The 19849-nt window shown below is 36.4% G+C and overlaps 3 protein-coding genes and 1 long non-coding RNA gene across 11 annotated transcripts in view; all 4 read right to left on the bottom strand.

The window, feature by feature from the left end:
- The window catches only part of LOC103318924 (mediator of RNA polymerase II transcription subunit 15a), a 28203-nt gene that overhangs the window by 8135 nt on the left and 219 nt on the right, over positions 1–19849 (bottom strand). For 2 of the 3 annotated variants that reach the window (XM_089045528.1, XM_008220381.2), the window contains exons 1-4: positions 1129–1392; positions 624–755; positions 381–492; positions 85–205 (exon numbers count right to left, since the gene is read on the bottom strand). In XM_089045528.1, coding sequence (XP_088901654.1) covers positions 85–205; positions 381–492; positions 624–733 — 343 coding nt within the window. In that variant the 5' untranslated portion in view covers positions 734–755; positions 1129–1392. Of the gene's footprint in view, positions 1–84; positions 206–380; positions 493–623; positions 756–1128; positions 1393–17084; positions 17159–17234; positions 17319–17501; positions 17553–17711; positions 17796–18763; positions 18858–19031; positions 19144–19398; positions 19796–19849 lie in introns of those variants that run through there. The other variant, XM_089045532.1, reaches the window with a different exon arrangement.
- On the bottom strand, positions 2205–5907 carry LOC103318906 (mediator of RNA polymerase II transcription subunit 15a). Of its 2 annotated transcripts, none has more exons than XM_089045566.1 (4): positions 5660–5907; positions 3689–3750; positions 2979–3053; positions 2205–2664 (listed from the first exon to the last, which is right to left on the bottom strand). In XM_089045566.1, the coding sequence occupies exons 1-4, from the start codon at positions 5736–5738 to the stop codon at positions 2443–2445; spliced, it is 438 nt and encodes a 145-aa protein (XP_088901692.1). In that variant the 5' UTR covers positions 5739–5907; the 3' UTR covers positions 2205–2442. The 2 variants fall into 2 exon arrangements, with proteins under 2 accessions (XP_088901692.1, XP_008218576.2); XM_008220354.3 differs by having other exon boundaries at positions 3689–3759; positions 5660–5902.
- LOC103318944 (mediator of RNA polymerase II transcription subunit 15a-like protein) lies at positions 6924–10728 on the bottom strand. Of its 5 annotated transcripts, none has more exons than XM_089045554.1 (8): positions 10535–10728; positions 10094–10208; positions 9837–9948; positions 9568–9661; positions 8838–8996; positions 8410–8524; positions 7384–7458; positions 6924–7254 (listed from the first exon to the last, which is right to left on the bottom strand). In XM_089045554.1, the coding sequence occupies exons 2-8, from the start codon at positions 10201–10203 to the stop codon at positions 7227–7229; spliced, it is 693 nt and encodes a 230-aa protein (XP_088901680.1). In that variant the 5' UTR covers positions 10204–10208; positions 10535–10728; the 3' UTR covers positions 6924–7226. The 5 variants fall into 5 exon arrangements, with proteins under 5 accessions (XP_088901680.1, XP_088901671.1, XP_088901677.1 ...); XM_089045545.1 differs by having other exon boundaries at positions 7347–7458; positions 10535–10716; XM_089045551.1 differs by having other exon boundaries at positions 7347–7458; positions 8838–8993; positions 10094–10229; positions 10535–10716.
- LOC148921316 (uncharacterized) lies at positions 12500–14249 on the bottom strand. Its single transcript, XR_016123942.1, has 2 exons — positions 14054–14249; positions 12500–13067 (listed from the first exon to the last, which is right to left on the bottom strand). It is a non-coding gene; the product is annotated as an uncharacterized LOC148921316 (long non-coding RNA).

The following is a 19849-nucleotide window of genomic DNA, read 5'->3' on the forward strand; positions in this document are numbered from 1 at the left end:
GGAGAAGAAAGTAGTAGTTCACAGAGTAACTGAAAGTTGTATAGGTGCCTGAAATGGGAGCACAGTTTCCATAGTTGTTTTTACCTGGATCGTGGGGCCTGTTGCTATTACCAGCAGAGTTGGATTGTAAAGAATTGGCCATTGTGTTCTGAGACTTGGTCTCCATTGTTAGCATCTTCAGACTAATCTTCCGTAGGTAATCTGACTGTAAAAAGAAACCCATGCTAAACTTAGACTACATTGCTATCCAAAATACAAAGAAAGCTGAAACACAGACCATGTTTATTTAAGAAATTACATATGTATAGATCAGTACATATCTAAGTAGAGTTACTTGTCATATACAAAGAAAAATTAGGACCCAAGAGTTATTGAAGTACCTGGCTTGTGGCAGCAGTATAAATCTTTTCCTCAAACCTTACAGCAATTTTCTTGAGCTCCTGTAATCCCTCATGACCAGAGAAAGGGAGATGCCTCTTCAATGTATCCATTCTTCACATGCCATACATTTAAAATAAGTTACTAACAACCAAGGCATGGAGGTAGTGTTCATAACAACGAAAGTGAATTCAGGATAAATAATTCAATCCACTAAGCTGTTTTCTTACGAAAGAAACACATACATCTTGTTTACAATTCTTTGCCTTGAATCTGGCTGCAGTTGACTCCTCCAATCGCCTGCATCCATGGGGGCCTCTCCAACTTGAGGAGGCCTCCAATTATTGGTATCCATCAAATCCAAGGAACCCAACAAACTGTCAAACAAAAAAGAACAAAATATTGAGCAACTTCAATGTAAACCCACGAAAAGGGCACAAAATTTGTACAAAACATACTAAACTTAAACGATGATAAAGTTTCCAAATATTAAATCTTTTTTGTATCCGAAAAGGGATCCACTTAAGCTGATTTTAAACATGATTTTGTCCTGAAATTCTCCAATATACAATCCCTGAATTCACATATGCAAAACCAAAGCTTACAATTCACATACAATCGAAAACTCAATACGTTTTTCGACAATCAGAGGGAAAAAAACACCCAACAATGAATTTTACACCAAACCCCTAATCTGTTTCTATAGAAAAGAAGAAAAAAATCCAATAAAATTGAAAACAAAAAAATTACCGTTTCTTTATGGAGATTGAAATGTCTAGGCAGCTTGAAGCAGAAGAATTTGGGAGATGAAAGAAAAATTGCCGAAGTCGGAAATTAGGGGAAGAAGGGGGTTTTCAGGCACAAAGACTCAAGTGAAGAAATATTGAATTGATTGATGCGTTGGAACAAAACAACTAAATCCTATTTTAAACGAAGCATCAATATCTGACTTTTTTTTTGTGTGGGGTTTTTTTCAAATTTCTGATTTTTTTAGTTTGGTTCAGAGTAAGCTCATGGGGACAAAAAGACAATAAGACCCGTGTTTGAAACTTTATAAGTTGCCACTTGCCACTTATCTTTGCCCCTCATCTGGGCAATCACCCACCCCAACCGGAAACTTCCCTTTCAGTCCATGGAAACCCTCCACTACGTCACATTTTAATTTCTTTGGATAACTAGCTTCTCAACACGCGCTCTAACCCGCGTAAATATGGCGCATATTTTAAACTACGCTCTTGACACTCGCCTGCCCATGCATCAATCTAAATTGTGTATCATTATTTTGCTTAAATTTGTACTAGTCCCTTGGCGCACACGTATGAAATTTTTTTTTGTTTCTTATTTTGTTTTTTAGTTTTAGAACGAGTTTTATAACTTTTGTTTTAATATATTCAAAATGCTAGCTTCTCAAAATGCAGGACATGGTTTTCTTTTCTTTTCTTTTTTTATTTATTCTTGCATTTAATATTTTTAACTGTATAACTTTATTGCTTTATCCCTGTAAAATGAAATATTTAGTTAGGATCTTTTTCTCTTAATATTTAGAAACTTAACACTAATAAAAGGGTCGTCTTTTGCTTTACCCTAAATAATCACACTCCTTTTGATATAAATTCATGGTTTATGCGTGATCCATCTAACGTTTATAAAGTTATTTACTGTGTCGGAATTTTAGGGTGTGTAAATAAAATAGTGGTGGGTTTATATATCACATTTTGGGTGGGAGACAACTTTGCATGATTAAGGTAGTGGTGGTTTGCTCAATCCTTCTTGATTTGTAAGCTTTGGGCTAAGTTCGGCCCATGAGAAAAGAGAAACTTTGCATGTGGAACAAGAATATACAACATAAAATATAAGATGTAGGATTATTACAAGCACATAATTTATAAATATAGTGTTCCTACTAGAGTAGGAGCATTAGAAACAGTTTAGAAATTGTTTCTCGCTCTTCTTCGACAAACACTCGAGTTTCTGAAATTTTTCATCACAAATATGTGCATTTTATTTAAGACCAAGTTACGAAATGTGTATATTCCACATGTCAAGGGAAGACACGATGCCGTTTCAGGTAGGAGGGGCGGCTGTGAGTGCTGTCCATGATGCAGAGCAGAAACTGGCTTCGTAGGCATAAATAAAATTTACTATCTGCTTTTCGTATAAAAACAACTTGTCCTTCAAACGAGGTGAAATGCAACTTTTGGAAATCTGTAAGACTGATATGAGGCGCTCTATCACGGTCCTGAAAATTTTCAGTCTGTCAAGCTGCCGTTGTGGAAGAGAATCAGGCTGGCAAACACAGAGAACAACATATATGATGAGTAAGCCAAAATACAACCAATATTAGAAGTAACAAGATTTTGTAGCAAATAATATTATTGGCTTTGTAACTGAAAAAGGTAAAATATTATTGGCATCGTTGGTGGGGTAACAGTCCCATGTAGACAGTATGCATAATGCATGGCTGGAATAAGTAAAAGGTAGATCCAGTTGGAGGGATCTATCATAGGCCATCACCACAATATCCTTAAAGAGAAAGACTGCTCAATGGTAAACGTTAAGCAACAAATAGTATAGGGAAAAAAAATTAAGTGATTACAAACCCGCTGAAGTTTAGTAGCAATTTTCTGATATATTTCACTGAGTTCGGTTAAGTACATCTCCTTCATGAGTTTGATCTGCAAAAATCGAGTCAGAAAGGCAAAGATGATTAGAAAGGACTTTGTTGTAGCTACATGCTTGCAGATACCATAATATCACCAGATTTCTTTGTTTCGTAGTAGCTCAAGCATCTATAAGTTTTCCTGTCCAATGCTTCAAAATACAGTATCAATGGAAAAGAGCTCATGCAACAATGAATTTGGAAAGTATGACTTCATGCATGCTTGTACATAAGGTATGGACAGTTCAGATAGAACCTGAATACGATCCTACCAAGACAGCCAAACCTACACTAACTTCCTTTTTAATAATAGTAATAGTGAATATAAATTGTAATCTTCTTTCTACCGATATTTACTGTTATCCCAGCAAACCCTGCCGTCAATTCCCTTTTCAATCCTATATCACATGTGAACGCCATTTTCCTGAAAAGTGTATTCCTAAGTTATATTACCTGCTATGCCCTTTTTTCTATACTAAACCATGCATTTTAATATATTCCTATATGATCAGCAGTTAATTACGTTTCCACGCAAATCCTGTATATAATCCCTACACAAATAGCCAAACCCCAAATTGTGCCTTCTCTTTCTTTCTAATCTTATATCCAACGTGAATGCCATTTAATGGACAACAAGTCAGGGCATCTTACTTTTTGAAATACCTCCTCTTGCCAATCACCCCCAGTTGCATGTCCAGTCTGGGCAGTGGAATCTAGAGATGCTACAAAATATACAGAAATATATGTCAGATATTTGCACATAGACGGTTATGATTTAGAAAAATCATTGCCTGCAGAACATTGATAAAGAAAAATGGAAAACTATCCTGTCCAAAATAGTTTAAAATGTATGTTTGTAAAATAAAATTAAAAATATCATTTCATTACATGAGCAGTCTAAGGACACAGTTGCAGAACATTGATAAAGAAAAATGGAAAACTATCCTGTCCAAAATAGTTTAAAATGTATGTTTGTAAAATAAAATTAAAAATATCATTTCATTAGATGAGCAGTCTAAGGACACAGTAGAAGCTTCATAAGCTAAAGCGGAACAGGACTATGCACACACTAGATTGTGGACAATCCATGGCAATTATATTTAATAAACAAAGTAGCAAAATAATAAGGCTCCACAAAAAAAACTTTTCATCTATAAACCAATTGAAGCAAAATTCATGAATTAAAAACCATATTTTTAAAACCAAAGGGATGAAAGTTTCACATTTACTTTTTGCCAAAGAAATAGAAACGTTTGGAAAACAGCTTAACAATATGTAAGAACATTTTCTCTAGCACGATAAGTCAAGAAAAAACAAAGATGCAAAACCTGAAGTGAAAGGAAACAAAAGCTTCAGCCTTCATCAGTAAAGTCAAAGATATAAAATCTTCAAGCAACTTTGATTATAAACAAGAAGCACCAGAGTTGAAAGGTATACTTATGGGACTCAAGATGGTCTGTATGCCTATTTAAGGAGTAGACGCAAAACTAGTAACAATGCTATTTACATAGAATCTATTCTTTCAGTAGGCTTACTATTTCCTTATCCTAGTGGATTATTTCCTATATATTTTGTTTGGAATAGAAACTATATAAATTCAAAGAGATAGAAAAAAGAAACAAGCAACTGGATAAGGAATCCACAAGTGCAAAACAAAAGAAAACAGCAACCTCAAGACCAAAACAAACAAAGGAAAAGAGGACAAAAGCAAACAAAAAGGCCACCCAGGAAAAAATAAAAGAGCAACACAGCACTTCACAACTGCTACCAAATCTCGCATAATAGAAGAGAGCCAAATCCTTAAAAACAGGAGTAACCGAAGCCCATAAAGCCTATTTCCTACCTAACCAGGTCAACTCTATAATTAAGCCCTAGTTCCGCCTATTGATATTGAGAATACAAGAATAAAGCTGAAATTTTCATCATGGATTTGGTATTTAGCTTCGTTTATCTTTCCTCCAGTGTGCTGCATCCTATATTAGTCAACGCCCTCAATTCCTTTCATATAAACTTAAACCACACTGATCATCTAATTAGCAAACACAATTCACAAAATTTTACGTCCACTAGACATGTCTTGTTTTAGCTCTATCTTTTAACATAACCGGACATTTTGCATAGGAAAAGACATTATATGTGGTTTAACAACATAAAGCACACAACCAGGGATAAACGTGTTTGACAGATAAAGGATGATGCACCTATTTAACAGGATTGTATACACTACTCTACTGTGTGTTTGTATTGTGCTTCAGTGATGGTCACAGCAAACAATCAGTAAACTATCTAAGTTCTGAAACTATAAAAGTATAAAGGTGGAGTGCACCTACTTGGCATGATAGCCTGCACAAACATTCTGTTCACTAAGTCCATTGTGCATCCATGTATATTGACTAAGTCCATTCTGTTGACTAAGCAGGCATAACAAAACATATTTCTCCAGAAGTCATCCAAAAAAAGTGTAGCACCACAAAAGCAAACATACAAATAAGAAGCCTGTTTGCATCACAAAACCAGCTAAATCTCATAGAAGTGACAGTGTTGACCCATAATGCAACCTGATAATCTAAATAACATGAAAGCACATGGATAAGAAAAGCAACATAATTGCAAAAATCATACTTGATGATGTCTCAGGAAGGGCTCTTTGAGATTGATATAACTGATTTTGCAGATCCATTACGTTTTGTGATTGAAGCATGGTCCCAGGAACCTGACCTGATGCTTGAATTCTCCAATATACAATCCCAGAATTCACATATGCAAAACCAAAGCTTACAATTCACATACAATCGAATACTCAATACGATTTTCGACAATCAGAGGGAAAAAAAATTCCAACAAAATTGAAATTTTTTATTTTTTATTTTTTTATTTACCGTTTCTTTATGAAGATTGAAAAGCCTAGGCAGCTCGAAGCGGAAGAATTTGGGAGATGAAAGAAAAATGGCCGAATTCGGAAATTAGGAGAAGAAGAGGGCTTTCAGGCACAAAGACTCAAAGTGGAGAAAGACTGAATTGATTGATACATCAATATCTGATTTTTATTTTTTTTTGGGGTCTTTTTTTCAAATTTCTGATTTTTTTTAGTTTGGTTCGGAATAAGCTCATGGGTACAAAAAGACAATAAGACCAGTATCGTTGCAACTTTATAAGTTGCCACTTGCCACTTATCTTTGCCCTGCATCTGGGCAATCACCCACCCCAACCGGAAACTTTCGTTTCCGTCCACGGAAACCCTCCACTACGTCACCCTTTATTTTTATGAATAACTAGCTTTTCAACATGCGTTCTAACCCACGTAAATATGGCGTATATTTTAAACTAGCCTTTTGACACTTGTCCGCCCATGCATCAATCTAAATTGTGTATTATTATTTTCATTAAATTTATACTAGTCCCTTAGGACACATGTATGAATTTTTTTGTCTAATTTTGTTTTGTTTTGTTTAATTTCAAAATGAGTTTTATAACTTTTGTTTTAATATATCCAAAATACTAGCTTCTCAAAATGCAGGACATGTTTTTCGTTTATTTTTATTTATTTATTCTTGCATTTAATATTTTTAATTGTATAACTTTATTGCTTTATCCTTTTTATATGAAATATTTAGTTGGGATCTTTTTCTCTCAATAGTTAGAAACTTACACTGATAAAAGGGTCGTCTTTTGTTTTACCCTAAATAATCACACTCCTTTTGTTATAAATTCATGGTTTATACGTGATCCATCTAACATTTATAAAGTTATTTAGTGTGTCGGAATTTAAGGGTGTGTAAATAAAATAGTCGTGGGTTGTATATCACATTTTGGGTAGCGGTGGTTTACTCATTCCTTCTTGATTTGTAAGCTTTGGGCTAAGTTCGACCCATGAGAAAAGAGCAACTTTGCTTGTGAAACAAGAAAATACAATATAAAATATAAAATATAGGATTATTACAAGCATATAAATAAAGTGTTCCTACTAGATAGGAGCATTAGAAACAGTTTAGAAATTGTTTCTTGCTCTTCTTCGACAAACACTTGAGTTTTTGAAATTTTTCATCACAAATATGTGTGCATTTTATTTAAGACCAAGTCACGAAATTTGTATATTCCACATGTCAAGGGAAGACACGATGCCGTTTCAGGTTGGAGGGGGCGGCTGTAGGTGCTGTCCATTGATACTTGGCCTCAAAGGTGAGCATCTTCAAAGAAATTCTCCGTAGGTAATCAGACTGGAAAAGGAGAACAAAACTTAGAATACATTGCATGTACTATGGAAGAAAAGAAAAAAAAATCATTAGGAACCCAGGAGTTATGGAAGTGCCTGGCTTGAGGAAGATTCATAAGTCCGTTCTTCAAACCTTTCAGCAATTCTCCTGAGTTCGTCGATTCCCTCTTGACCACTGACGAGAAGATGCCTCTTTAACGTATTAAGTCTTCACGTGCAACACAGTTAGCAACTTATTGATCATGAAGGCATGGAGGTGGAGTTCTTAACAACATGAATTCAGAGTAAAGAATCACTCCCGAAAGAGAAATATATGTGAGGGATAGATTAAGCACAAAAAATAATCCATCAGCAGATTTCACAGGGGAAAAAACCAAAGAAGAATACAGCAATGGCATTTACTAGTCCAGAAAAAAGTACATTATCTTTTAGCTTCAATATCTGAAGCACGCATTATATGGAGCCAGACCTCAGCAGTCACTAGTCCAGCATCCAAATTAGACCACAAGGAATAATTTCACTATAAAAATATCTATTCATGCAGAAAGGGTTGTATATCATTCAACCTTGTCAACTTCAATACATCCACATGAATGAACACATGTGGGTTTCATTTCATGTACGTATATGAACATGCATCTGTACAGAGTCTATTTTATGATGTCTTGGTCTGATATATATCCACCATATCTCTCAGAATGTTTTCTTTCAATTAGTGCCTCCAATTTTAAACTCACTGCTAACTTGCCTCTGCATTCAATATTGAGAATTTCAGATTGCCCTTTTATGACAAAACTAAGACAAAGCTGTCTCTGATATAAGAGCTACTAGATAGGCATGGTCAATCTTTTACTATTTATCAGCACCTCCATACAAACCCGTTTTTGGCATGAACCAAATAACACACTTAAATTGACAAAGTTAAAGAAATGAAAGAGAGAATAAAATTTGGCCCAAGTGTCATACTAAAACATCTAGTAAGACCAATTCTTTTGCACTCCCAATGCACATATAGGACCCCAGTAACGACCACTGGTGAGTGCACATGTAAGAAGAAACAAATAGCTTCAACTAAAAAGATGAGTACACACTGACAGAATCTCTAATTATTTATGGGATCCATGATTTCTAGCTTTTATTTCTTTTTAAACATACTTACATCTTGTCAACAATTCTTCGCCGTGAATCTGGCAGCAATTGGCTCCTCCAATTGCCTGCGACCATTGGCAGTTCACCACCTTGCAGAAGCCTCTCATTATGGGTATCCATCAAATCTAACCAACCAAACACACCGTCAAATAAACAGAAAATTAAATTGCAAACCAGGAAAATGGAAAGTGCAAAACAAGATGCCCAAACCTAAAAGAAGCCAAATTCAGAAACTATGGGAGCTCCACTCTAAAGTGTAACAAATTTTCTTTTGGTCGTATAAAGAGTACCATATAAAACGAGGAATAAAACTTAAGAATTAGATCAGTTTGACTGAATTGGATGTCAAAAAAAGAATCTAATGGATAAAAAGTTGGAGCAAACTTGGGGTTATTTCTATGAAGTTCCAGACATATTTTGCACGTTAGGATACAGTACTTGGGATAGGAGTCTGGGGTAAACCAGAGGCAGGAGGAATGTCATTCGGAATGTTCTGTGATAATAGTTGTTGGTGTGCTAGAGACTGATTCGCCGACAACTGCATGGAGAGTAATTGCCCTTGATAGGGGACTTGGGGTTGCACACCGAAAGAACCTGCTGAAACAAAATAGAAAAGCATAAATACCAAATGAGAAAAATTAATGACAATAATAATTGAAACAACAAAACGCCAATTCCTCAACAGAGATTGGAACACCAAAGGGAATGGTGTAATGGTGCAACTGGCTTAAAACTGAAGCAACTTAAGCAAACACACACACACACACACACACACAAAAGCATGTTAGGGTCATCTAAACATCTCCAAGTAATAACAAGTGTAAAGACAAGAACACAATAAATGCCCTATATGTCCCTCATATTCTTCATCATTTGATCCCTTTTCTGAAAGAATATACAACAAATTAATTACAGACTTGAATGCTTACCAGCCAATATAAATATCAACAATGAATCTTTTTATATAAGAGATGTGGGAAGAAGGAAACCAGCCATCAAGAAGAAAGCTACGTATGAGTAAACATTAGCTCTCCATTTTTAAAAGCATACATGCAGGGAAACAAAAGGGATAGTTGAAAGTGTAAATGAGATCTGTGTAGGTGCATGAAACAAAAGCACATTTTTTGTCAATTTTTTTCACCCGGATCAGGGAGCCTGTTTCTCTTACCAGCAGAGTTGGATTGTGAAGAATTGGCCATTCTGTGTTGAGACTTTGTCTCCATAGCGAGCATCTTCAGAGAAATTTTCCGGAGATAATCCGACTGGAAAAAAGAGGTCCGCATAAAACTTAGAATGCATTGATATCCAGTATCCCCAATATAAATAACACAAAAAAGATGATATAAATGTGAGAAATTAAATAGTAGCACATATATACATATCTAAGTAGTATTAGATGCAGCAGGAAAAATAGGACCCCAAGAGTAATAGAAGTACTTGGCTGGTGGCGGCGATGTAAATCTTTTCCTCAAACCTTACAGCAATTTTCACGATTTCCTGTAATCCCTCTTGACCAGAGAAGGGAAGATGCCTCTTCAATGTATCCGTTCTTAACATGCAATGCAACACATTTAAGAAAAGTTAATGACCATCAAAGGCACGGAGGTAGAGCACTTCAAAACAAAAGTGAATTCAGGATGAATAGTAAATCAATCCACTAAATTCTTTCACTTTCATTGTTTAAAGAAGCTTACATCTTGTTGACAATTCTTTGCCGTGAATCTGGCTGCAGATGACTCCTCCAATCCCCTGCATCAATTGGTGGTTCTCCAACTTGAGGAGGCCTCCAATTATTGTTATCCATCAAATCTAACCAACCCAAAACAAAAACTGTCAAACAAAACCAAAAAAAGAATTGAGTAGCAAGTTCGATGAAAATTTTTGTAAAAAAGCAGCTAACTTTGAACGATGATGGTGATTGTAAAGCATAGCTTTTGTCACGAAACTCTCTCCACTACACTATTCCTAGAGTCACATACGCAAAAATCCAAATAACGAAGCTTGCAATTCACATTCTATCGGAAACCCAACAAAAATTACGAAAATCTGAGCGATGAATGAAAAACCATAATCGACCAACTTTAACGGAAGTGACAAGGAAAATTAACCACAAAAAACAGAGAACAAAATTTTACCGTTTTCTTCCAAGGGACTGGTTCGACTGGAACTGGAAGTGGAGCAATCTGGACTTGAAGAGAAAAGCTTAAAGTAGGAGAAGACGGGAACTTCAATAGTCAATTGGATAGAAACGGGTTGGGTTGCTTCAGAATTAAGTCTTCTAAACAATGAAATTCTCGTTTCATGTTTTGACCAAACACACAAACAAACAAAATGGGCAATGAAATTGTCGTGACAACTTACAACCCAGCCGATATTTATTTTTGATAGGTACCTGAGAAAAAATATTTATATTTTGTGTTTTTTATCTGGGTAGGCTGCCTTGGCTCATATGTTTTTTAGAGTGATAGATGGCAACCGTATTTACCTCTACCATCCAAAGTGATAGATTAGATTTGATTCCCTGTTGACCCTATATCCCTTGTATTTTTAAAAAAGAAAATTTTAATCATGTGTGTTAACAGTAATTGAATTCGAATTTCTATTGAAATTGTTTTTTAAAGTATCCAAAGTAAGTAGGAATGATATTGATGACCTAGAAGTCGTTCACTACGTTTTTGGTTACTAAATTGGTCTTGTTCTAACGGTCTTTTTGTACATCTCGTCTGTGTCAACTGAGGGTTCTCTTGAACCACCTTGAGGAGGCCGAGGCATCTCATTAATCAGTATGCATCAGTTTTAACCAACAAAACGCACCCTCAAACAAATAAAAACAAAACTTGAACTCCAAAAGATCGGAACCAGAAATTATCAGTACCCTGCTCCTATATACTTGTTCAAATATATTAGATTATTTTAATAGTATAGCCGAGCGGCTATACTCTGTATTATAATATTAAAATAGTATAGCCGCCGGCTATACTTTTTAAAATATATATTCGAATATTTGACTAGAGGAGGCCTCCAATCCCCTCCTGCATCAATTGATGGTTCTGCAACTTGAGGAGGCCTCCCATTATTGTTCTCCATCGAATCTAACGAAACCAAAAGAAAAAGGGAGATTAATAAAAGATTGAATGGCAAGTTCAAATGAAATCCCACCAGAAAAAGGAAAAAAAAAATTGTGAAAAGTTTGCTAAATTTGAACGATATGGTGATTTGTAAATATGAACATGTATACTATGCATTTAAGCAATTTTGAAGCATGAATTTGTCACGAACCACATACGCAATAATTCAAAGAACAATAAAAATTGCAAGCTTGGATGGGCAAACTTGGAATTTTAGAAATAATAAGAGTGTAACGGCTAAAAAAATTGACTCAATCTAATGATGGGGTTGTTTATGCGGCAATCAAAAAACCAACACCCACTCAAGAGTTGAATTCTTTTGGAGTTGAATTGTATGATATTATAGGGGCTCCCCTTGTATTTTCCATACTCATTATTTTAATTTTGATTACCAATCAGTAAACATGTCATACATGTGAAGTTTAATGAATGTATGAATTAAAATACTGACAACATATACCTTGAAGCGGTACGATGATCAACCGCAAACAATGAATGACTTGAGAGCCAAGCAATCTTCCACTCACTCGCAACTCATGGTTGCACATGAACTCGCCATACATGGAACTTGGAAAGATGCGCATGCCTACGAGGCCACACTACAGAAGGATTCACACAGAATTTGGCTGTCAGCTAATTGAAATATTGTTCTTCTGCTGAATTGCTTGCCACAGAAAGAACCTTGTAAGTTGGTGTGGGCTCATTTGATTTTCATGAGACTGACTGCATTTGAGTAAATTGAGATTGTGACTGCTGCATGACTCACGTAGGCTTAGATAAACCACCAGCTAGCTAATAGTGTTTTTCACACCATCCATAATGTTGACATAAAATCAGAACATAATGTATTTTTAAATTCCTAAAGTTGAATGCGGACTGATAACTCAAATTTACAACCTCAAGTAAATAATATCTATACAAAACGACGACTACGTAACAACATTGACATTTACACAACCACTAGTACTACTCTATGAAATTTCCCACACCAAGGCCACACTACATGGATTAAAGGAATAAAAATGAGCCTAATGTGTTGAAATTTCAATATCCTCAGAGAGGGCCCTAATAACTCAAAATGAGTCTTTGTTTAAGCAACATCCTCCAGGGTCTCATCTATGGTATACCTTTCAACCCTAGCTCTAGAACAAGCCAAAAGCACAAGAAATACTAAAGGCATAATTGAAAATTTTATAGGATTATCAACACCCTTGCGGACATGAAACCACTCAAATGTTGCGGAAAACAGTTGATAGACGGCACCAGCTAAACCATAATAGTCAGCTAAGTTGAAAGAGCGTGTGTTACGGGGAGATGGGTAATGAAGGATGCGCAGCATTTCTTCCCTCCTCAATTCAGTTCTGTCCTTGATAACTTTGTCTACAAGATCCCAGATGCAGATCAGAAAAGCTGCAATAGCAAACAACAAACCACCTTGTGCATAACGAGGCTTATTTCGGGAGGATAACTGTTCACAAGCAGCTGACAAAATCTCTAGCACAAAGCTAGCTGTTAAAAAGGTCCACTCTGATGAAATATTCTGCAAAAGAAATCAGTAATACTTTCAATTGAACATTAAAGAAAATCTTGCTATCGCTTTGTGAGCTTGCATAAATTCAACTAAACAAGTCTAACCAATGAACAAAACAAAAGAATAACACAAAAACCATCATGTTTCAGTACTATGCAGTGTTTGGCGTTAACAGCGGCATGCTCCTAACACCACATGCTGCACAGATGAGTTGGGCAGTAGACATCCTAAACTTAACAAGTCTTCTAGGTTTGACTTCAACCTGCCTGACAGTTCATTAGTTTTGAAATGATTTAATGTCGTTACAGGCCAGTTATTTCGAGTTCAGAACTGTCCCATCACAATTGACTTTGGCTGGTAGAACAGTATTGAACCAGTTCAACCTGCAACAAGAAAGAAAATAACCCCACCCAATAGGTCACCAGGTCCGTCGGAAAAATGCATGCCCGACTTTAAAAGAGCACTGGCTGGTACTTAAAGGTTTTTTAGGTTTTAGACATATAAAAAATTTCACTTTTGGAAAAAGCCAAAGCTTTTCAAAAAAGACAAAAAAACCACTCAACTTTCAAATCAAAGACATGCAAATGTATTGGATTCCTTAAGAAATCTAAAAATAAATAAGGCATTTTTGTCCATTTTTGCTTCTTTTAAAATTTTTCTCTCCTTTTGCTTTTTCCAAAATGTCCCGGTACTTAATGGGTACCACAACAACACCCAGAGGACACTCAAGGTTAGAATCTTGTCATGGGCAACCTAGAAGCTAGATTAAAATGTTTGGGTATCATTTCTGGGGCAATAGGGCATGAGTGAAGCTACCAAGATAGGAGAGGGTCAAGCCAGTGCCAATAGAATGGAATTCGGGCTTTGGAAGTGTGATGGAATATAATAATCCCCAAGGTTAAGTAATTAAGCCTTTCTACTCCTTGTCAGTGCAAGCTTTTGAGGAATATTGGCTCTGCAGCATATTGACTAGGTTGAAGGGAAACAATGTTTACCTGCAGTATACTAACCCCACTCTGTGATGACAAGGCATTCATGTTCGCTTGTTGGGAAGCACTGACAGGAGTTTGTGGGACAGAGCCCAAAGCAAACTGCTGCAATGAGTTCAGTGTATTTCCTCGTCCTGAATCCAAATTGTAACTAGGATGCAACCAAAACATATTGGAACTAGGCTGCAACCAATACATCATGTTCTGCTGCGCTGTTCCAGATAAAGAAGACATAGAACTTTGCTGCAAGCTCGCCATATTGTTCTGCTGCATTTTGCTGCAGAACCTTGTAAATTCATTAAAAGCATCTGTGGGTTTATTTGATTTTCATCAGATTGCACTCTAGTAATGTGAGATTGTGAAAGCTGCATGGAGTGCATACGAGATGGGGGGAGGTGCCCTTGATGCAGAGAAGAAACTGGCTTCCTACGTCTTTTTATATTAATAAAATTTACTATCTGCTTTTCGTATAAAACCAACTTGTCTTTCAAACCAGGTGAAATGCTACTTTTGGAAATCTGTAAGACTGATATGAGGCGCTCCAACATGGTCTTGAAGAAATTCAGTTTGTCAAGCTGCTTTGATTTTGGTGGTTGTGGAAGAGAATTGTGCTGGCAAACAGAAAGAACAACATACACGATGAGTAAGCAACAAAATAGCAATGTTACAAGTAACAAGACTTTGTAGCATATAATATTATTGGCATTGTAAGCGAAAAAAGTATACTACTGGCATTAACAATCCCATCTAGGCGGTATACATGGCTGCAATAATTAAACAGGAGATCTAGTTGGAGGGATCTATCACAGACCATCACCATGATAACCTGGAAGGGACAGGCTGCTCAATGGTAAAAGTTGAGCAACAAATTGAATGAGGAAAAGGATGAAGTGATTACAAACCTGCAGAAGATAACTAGCAAAGCTCTGATACATTTCACTTAGTTCGGGTAAATACATCTCCTTCATGACTTGATCTGCAAATCGAAGTCAGCAAGACAAAGATGATTAGAAAGAACTTTGTTGCAGCTACCTACTTGCAGACACCAGATTTCTTTGTTTCTTAGTACCTCATGCATCTATTAAAGTTTTTTTGTCTAATGCTTCAAAATACAGTGTTCAATAATATAAAGAGATTCTTTAGAGAATTTATAAAGAGCATAGTAGTCTCTATCTTTGAAGCTTCTTTCTTATGGGATATTAGAAAATTTGATTCCCCACTACTAAAAATGTTTTTCATCTATTCATAGTTTATTACCCATCCGGCAGTTCAATTGACTTTTTTTTATTTTCAAATTTTTAAATATAAACAAAATAGACATCAGAATGCCACTGCTTTCTTCTGATAATAATAGAAAATTTGATTTTCTGCCACTGAAAAATGTATATTCTGTATTCCTAGGTTATTCACCATTATGTCCTGTGATTTGAGAAGCAACCATCATTCCTGATCAATGTTTTAAAAAGCGAAAGCATAAGCCGAGACATTTTACCTTCCGTGAGGCGAGGCGTAAGCCTCGAAGTGTTTTTTTTTATAGAAGAAACGAAATTTATAAAGCAAAAGAACACGAAGGTGGACAAGACAACCACAACCGGAGAACAACACCAACACACAAAGAAACAAACAACACCAACCCCTCCCAAACTAACAGGGAGGAACAAAGCCAAAAAACCACTGAAACAACACACCCCCCAACCCTCACATAACCACTGCTGCCATATCCCTCAAAATAGTAGAAACAGAATAATCTTTAAAATCTTCAGTAACAGAAGCCCACAAAGCTGCCCAGTACTTAACTCTATCCCACAAATCACTCACTCCCACTCCCTTGTAGTCTTCAAAAATTCTCCTATTACGCTCCATCCAAATGTTCCAGAAAACAGAGTGAACCAGACAGCCCCACAAGGTTGAGGCGCGCTTCCCCGAACCCCACACCTCAAAATCAGAACAAAGGAAATCAACGCACCCTTTCGGAATCACCCAAATGGTCCCAACCTCCCTCCACAAAAGCCCCCAAAGACTTAAGGAAAAGGGGCAATGTAAGAAAAGGTGGTCCACACTCTCCTCACCAAGCTTACATAACACACACCACTGAGGAGACAAAGACATGAAAGGTCTTTTCCTTTGGACAAGATCCGAAGTGTTAACTTTCCCAAGCGCCACCAACCAAACAAAAACTTTGACCTTAGGGGGGGCACTTGGCCTTCCACACACTAGAGAAAGGAAGAAAGGTCACAACACTCCCCTTGTTGCGTAAAAAGGATTGAAAGGACTTGCAGGTGAAAAAACCCGACACCTCAAGAGCCCACCTTCTCCTATCCCTTTTAGAAGCACACAATCTGAAACCTCGAAGTGTTGAAAAATACCATTAAAAAAACCTGATAAACCTACCCTATCCAAAAGGCCAAACTCCCAAATTGCTGCATTTCATTTCCTTTTCAATCCTATATCAATCACTTGTGAACACCAGTTTCCATTTTCTGAGAATAATTGAATGTTCAGTTTTTCACCACTAAAAACTGTATCTTATTTCCTCAAAGAGATAAAATTTCATTTTCATATCCCTAATTTATTAGCGTTGTCTCCTATTGTTCAAGCAGCTAATGACATTAGTAATAAAGCCTGTATATAATCCCCAGTCCAGCTCACCTGAGGGACTGAAATGAGGACTTGTGAGCGCCTGACTAACAAGAGCCAGTGGATTAAATCTGGCATAATCAAATGGCAGATATTCCTATTAAACCAATCAGACCAGATTATCTCCACAACCCATACACCAAAATGGCTGAAACACTGGAGCCATAGGAAGAAAGAGAATGGGCCAAAAACTTGCAAGATATGTGTTGGTCTTGTTAGTTAGGCGATCACAAGTCTTCATTTTCAGTCCCACGGGTGAGCAGTACTGATATAATCCCTACCCAACTGACCAAGCCCCAAAACAGCGAATTATATTTCTTTCTAATCCTAGCCATTTAATGGCATTTAATTACAGTTACCCACAAAAAATGGCATTTAATTACATGCCAGAGAATCTTACCTTTTGATAGACCTCCTCTTGCCAGTCATCCCCATTTGCATGTCTTGTCAGGGATATAGAATCTGGAGTTGGTACTGAGTTATACAAAATTATAAGTAATAAAATCATACAAAATTTTCTTATGAAGGAAATAATGGAGAAAAACATTACCTTCAGAACTTTTCTTTTTCAGGTCAACATTATCTTCAGAACTTTGATCAAGAAAAGTGGGAACCAATTCAGTCAAAAGTGATCCTGCAAAAACATGAACGGTATTTAAAAGACCATTACATATAACATGAACAGTCTGAGAACACACTGAAAACCAAAGTGGCCAAACGGGATTATAAGTGATAAAATCATACAAAATTTTCTTATGAAGGTAACAATGGAGAAAAGCATTACCTTCAGAACTTTTTTTTTTATGCTCGATATTACCTTCAGAACTTTGATCAAGAAAAATCGGACCCAATTCAGTAAAAAATGATCCTGCAAAAACATGAACGGTATTTATTTGAAAGATCATTTTACATGACATGAACAGTCTGAGAACACACTGAAGGCCAAGTGCTTAAGCCAAACAGGATTATAAGTGATAAAATCATACAAAAAATTTATTATGAAGATAATAATGGAAAAAAGCATTACCTTCAGAACTTTCTTTTTTTCGGTCAATATTACCTTCAGAACTTTGATCAAGAAAAATTGGAATCAACTCAGTCAAAAATGATTCTGCAAAACATGAACAGTATTTATTTAAAAGGCCATTCCAGATGACATGAACAGTCTGAGAACATACTGAAAGCCCCAAGTGCTTAAGCAACAGGATTATGAATACACAGCAGTGTAGGTAATACAGCCATGGGAAATTGTTACTGATAAACAACCATCAGATTCAAAGCCACTTCAGATAAGAGTGTTCTCCAAGTTTCTATTCACAAGATAAGGATCCACAAATTATGTTTTTAACAACCAAAATAAAACTTTTACAGTTCAACTATCAAGAGCTTAACAATAAGTATCTTTCTCAATAGTATTCATGAAAAAACAAATATACCAAAACTAAAGTAAAAGGAAAAAGAAGCTTCAACTGTCAACCAATAAAGTCACAGATATAACATCTCAAAGTGACAACTATGATTCTAAAGTCTAAATCTGAATGGGAATCATGGTGGTCTACCCTACATACCTATTTTAGACGTATGCAAAAAAGCTAGTAAATTAGGCTAAGTGTGTGCTTTTCTCTTTTCTTAGGGTTTAATTACTATTTCCTTAACTTTTGGGATTATTGTTTCCAATTCTATTTGCTTGCCCTCATGTGGAACCACCATGATCATCTAATTACCAAACAATGCTCAAAATGTCCCCTCCATTATATGTCTCAAATCAACCTAAAAAAGAAAAGCAACAACCAACAGGGAAATTTCAAAATGATCACAAAATTTGACACTCATTCAATCATCACAAAATTAACTGCCAACATAGATATCGGAAATGAGTCTCTTCAGATAAGAAGTGGGGAGGAAATAGCAGACCATTTTCAGGCAATTAAGCAATAACAACGAAGCTACACAACACAGGAAAACGCCCTATTTTTGTTTTGTCAAACCTGCAGCTTTCCATATAAAACACAAATATCACAATCTCTATATGTCAAATAGCATGCAAGCAGGGAGACAATGGCAGTAGTATCCTATTACCATTAGAGTTGTACTGTAAAGAATTGGCCATTGTGGTCTGAGACTTGGCCTCCATTGTTAGCATCTTCCGACTAATCTTCCGTAGGTAATCTGACTGTAAAAAGACACCCATGCTAAACTTAGACTACATTGCTATCCAAAATACAAAGAAAGCTGAAACACAGACCATGTTTATTAAGAAATAACATATGTACAGATCAGTACATATCTAAGTAGAGTTACTTGTCATATACTAAGAAAAATTTGGACCCAAGAGTTATTGAAGTACCTGGCTTGTGGCAGCAGCATAAATCTTTTCCTCAAACCTTACAGCAATTTTCTTGAGCTCCTGTAATCCCTCTTGACCAGAGAAAGCGAAATGCCTCTTCAATGTCTCCATTCTTTACATGCAACAGAATCAATAAAATTTATTGACCATATCAAAGCATGGCATGGTGGTAGAGTTCTTAACAACAAAACTGAATTCAGGATGAATAAATAAATTCGCACAAAAGGGGTTATATATCCTTCAAGAATGTTAGCTTTGATATATGCAGTCATTTCTGTATGAATACATGAAAGCGCATCCTGGTTTCATGTAAGTAAACATATATGAGGACTAGATTACTAGCTTTTCTTTCTTTCTTTAGACATACATCTTGTTGACAATTCTTTGCCTCGAAGCTGGCTGCAATTGATTCCTCCAATAGCCTGTGCCTATTGAGGGATCTCCATCTCCAGAAGGGCTCATTGAGGGCTCTCCATCTCCAGAAGGGTTCATTGAGGGCAATCCAAATCCAGAAGGGCTCATTGAGGGCTCTCCATCTTCATCTTCAGAAGGGCTCATTGAGGGCTCTCCATCTTCATCTTCAGAAGGGCTCATTGAGGGCTCTCCATCTTCATCTTCTGAAGGGCTCTCATTATCATCAGCGTACATCTTGTCTGTGTCCATTGAGGGTTCGCTTGAACCACCTTGAGGAGGCCGAGACTTCTCATTATCAGTATCCATCAGCTCTAACCAACAGAACACACCACCCTCAAACAAAACTTGAACTGCAAAAGATCGGAAACCAGAAACTATCACTATCCTGCTCCTATATACTAAAG

The sequence above is a fragment of the Prunus mume genome, linkage group LG1 (assembly GCF_029339155.1).
Source record: "Prunus mume cultivar Tortuosa linkage group LG1, ASM2933915v1, whole genome shotgun sequence".
Classification (NCBI taxonomy): domain Eukaryota; kingdom Viridiplantae; phylum Streptophyta; class Magnoliopsida; order Rosales; family Rosaceae; genus Prunus; species Prunus mume.

Coding starts and splice junctions, on each gene's coding strand:
- LOC103318906 (XM_008220354.3), bottom strand. CDS start 5,738: ATGCTTCAATCACAAAACGTAATGGATCTGCAAAATCAGTTATATCAA. Junction 3,760..5,659: donor CCTTCCTGAGACATCATCAA/GTATGATTTTTG, acceptor TATATTTTGTAG/CATCTCTAGATTCCACTGCC. Junction 3,054..3,688: donor AAGAGGAGGTATTTCAAAAA/GTAAGATGCCCT, acceptor CGATTTTTGCAG/ATCAAACTCATGAAGGAGAT.
- LOC103318944 (XM_089045545.1), bottom strand. CDS start 10,203: ATGGATAACAATAATTGGAGGCCTCCTCAAGTTGGAGAACCACCAATT. Junction 9,662..9,836: donor ACATCGCCGCCACCAGCCAA/GTACTTCTATTA, acceptor TCTTTTTTCCAG/TCGGATTATCTCCGGAAAAT. Junction 8,525..8,837: donor ACCCCAGACTCCTATCCCAA/GTACTGTATCCT, acceptor TTGGTTGGTTAG/ATTTGATGGATACCCATAAT.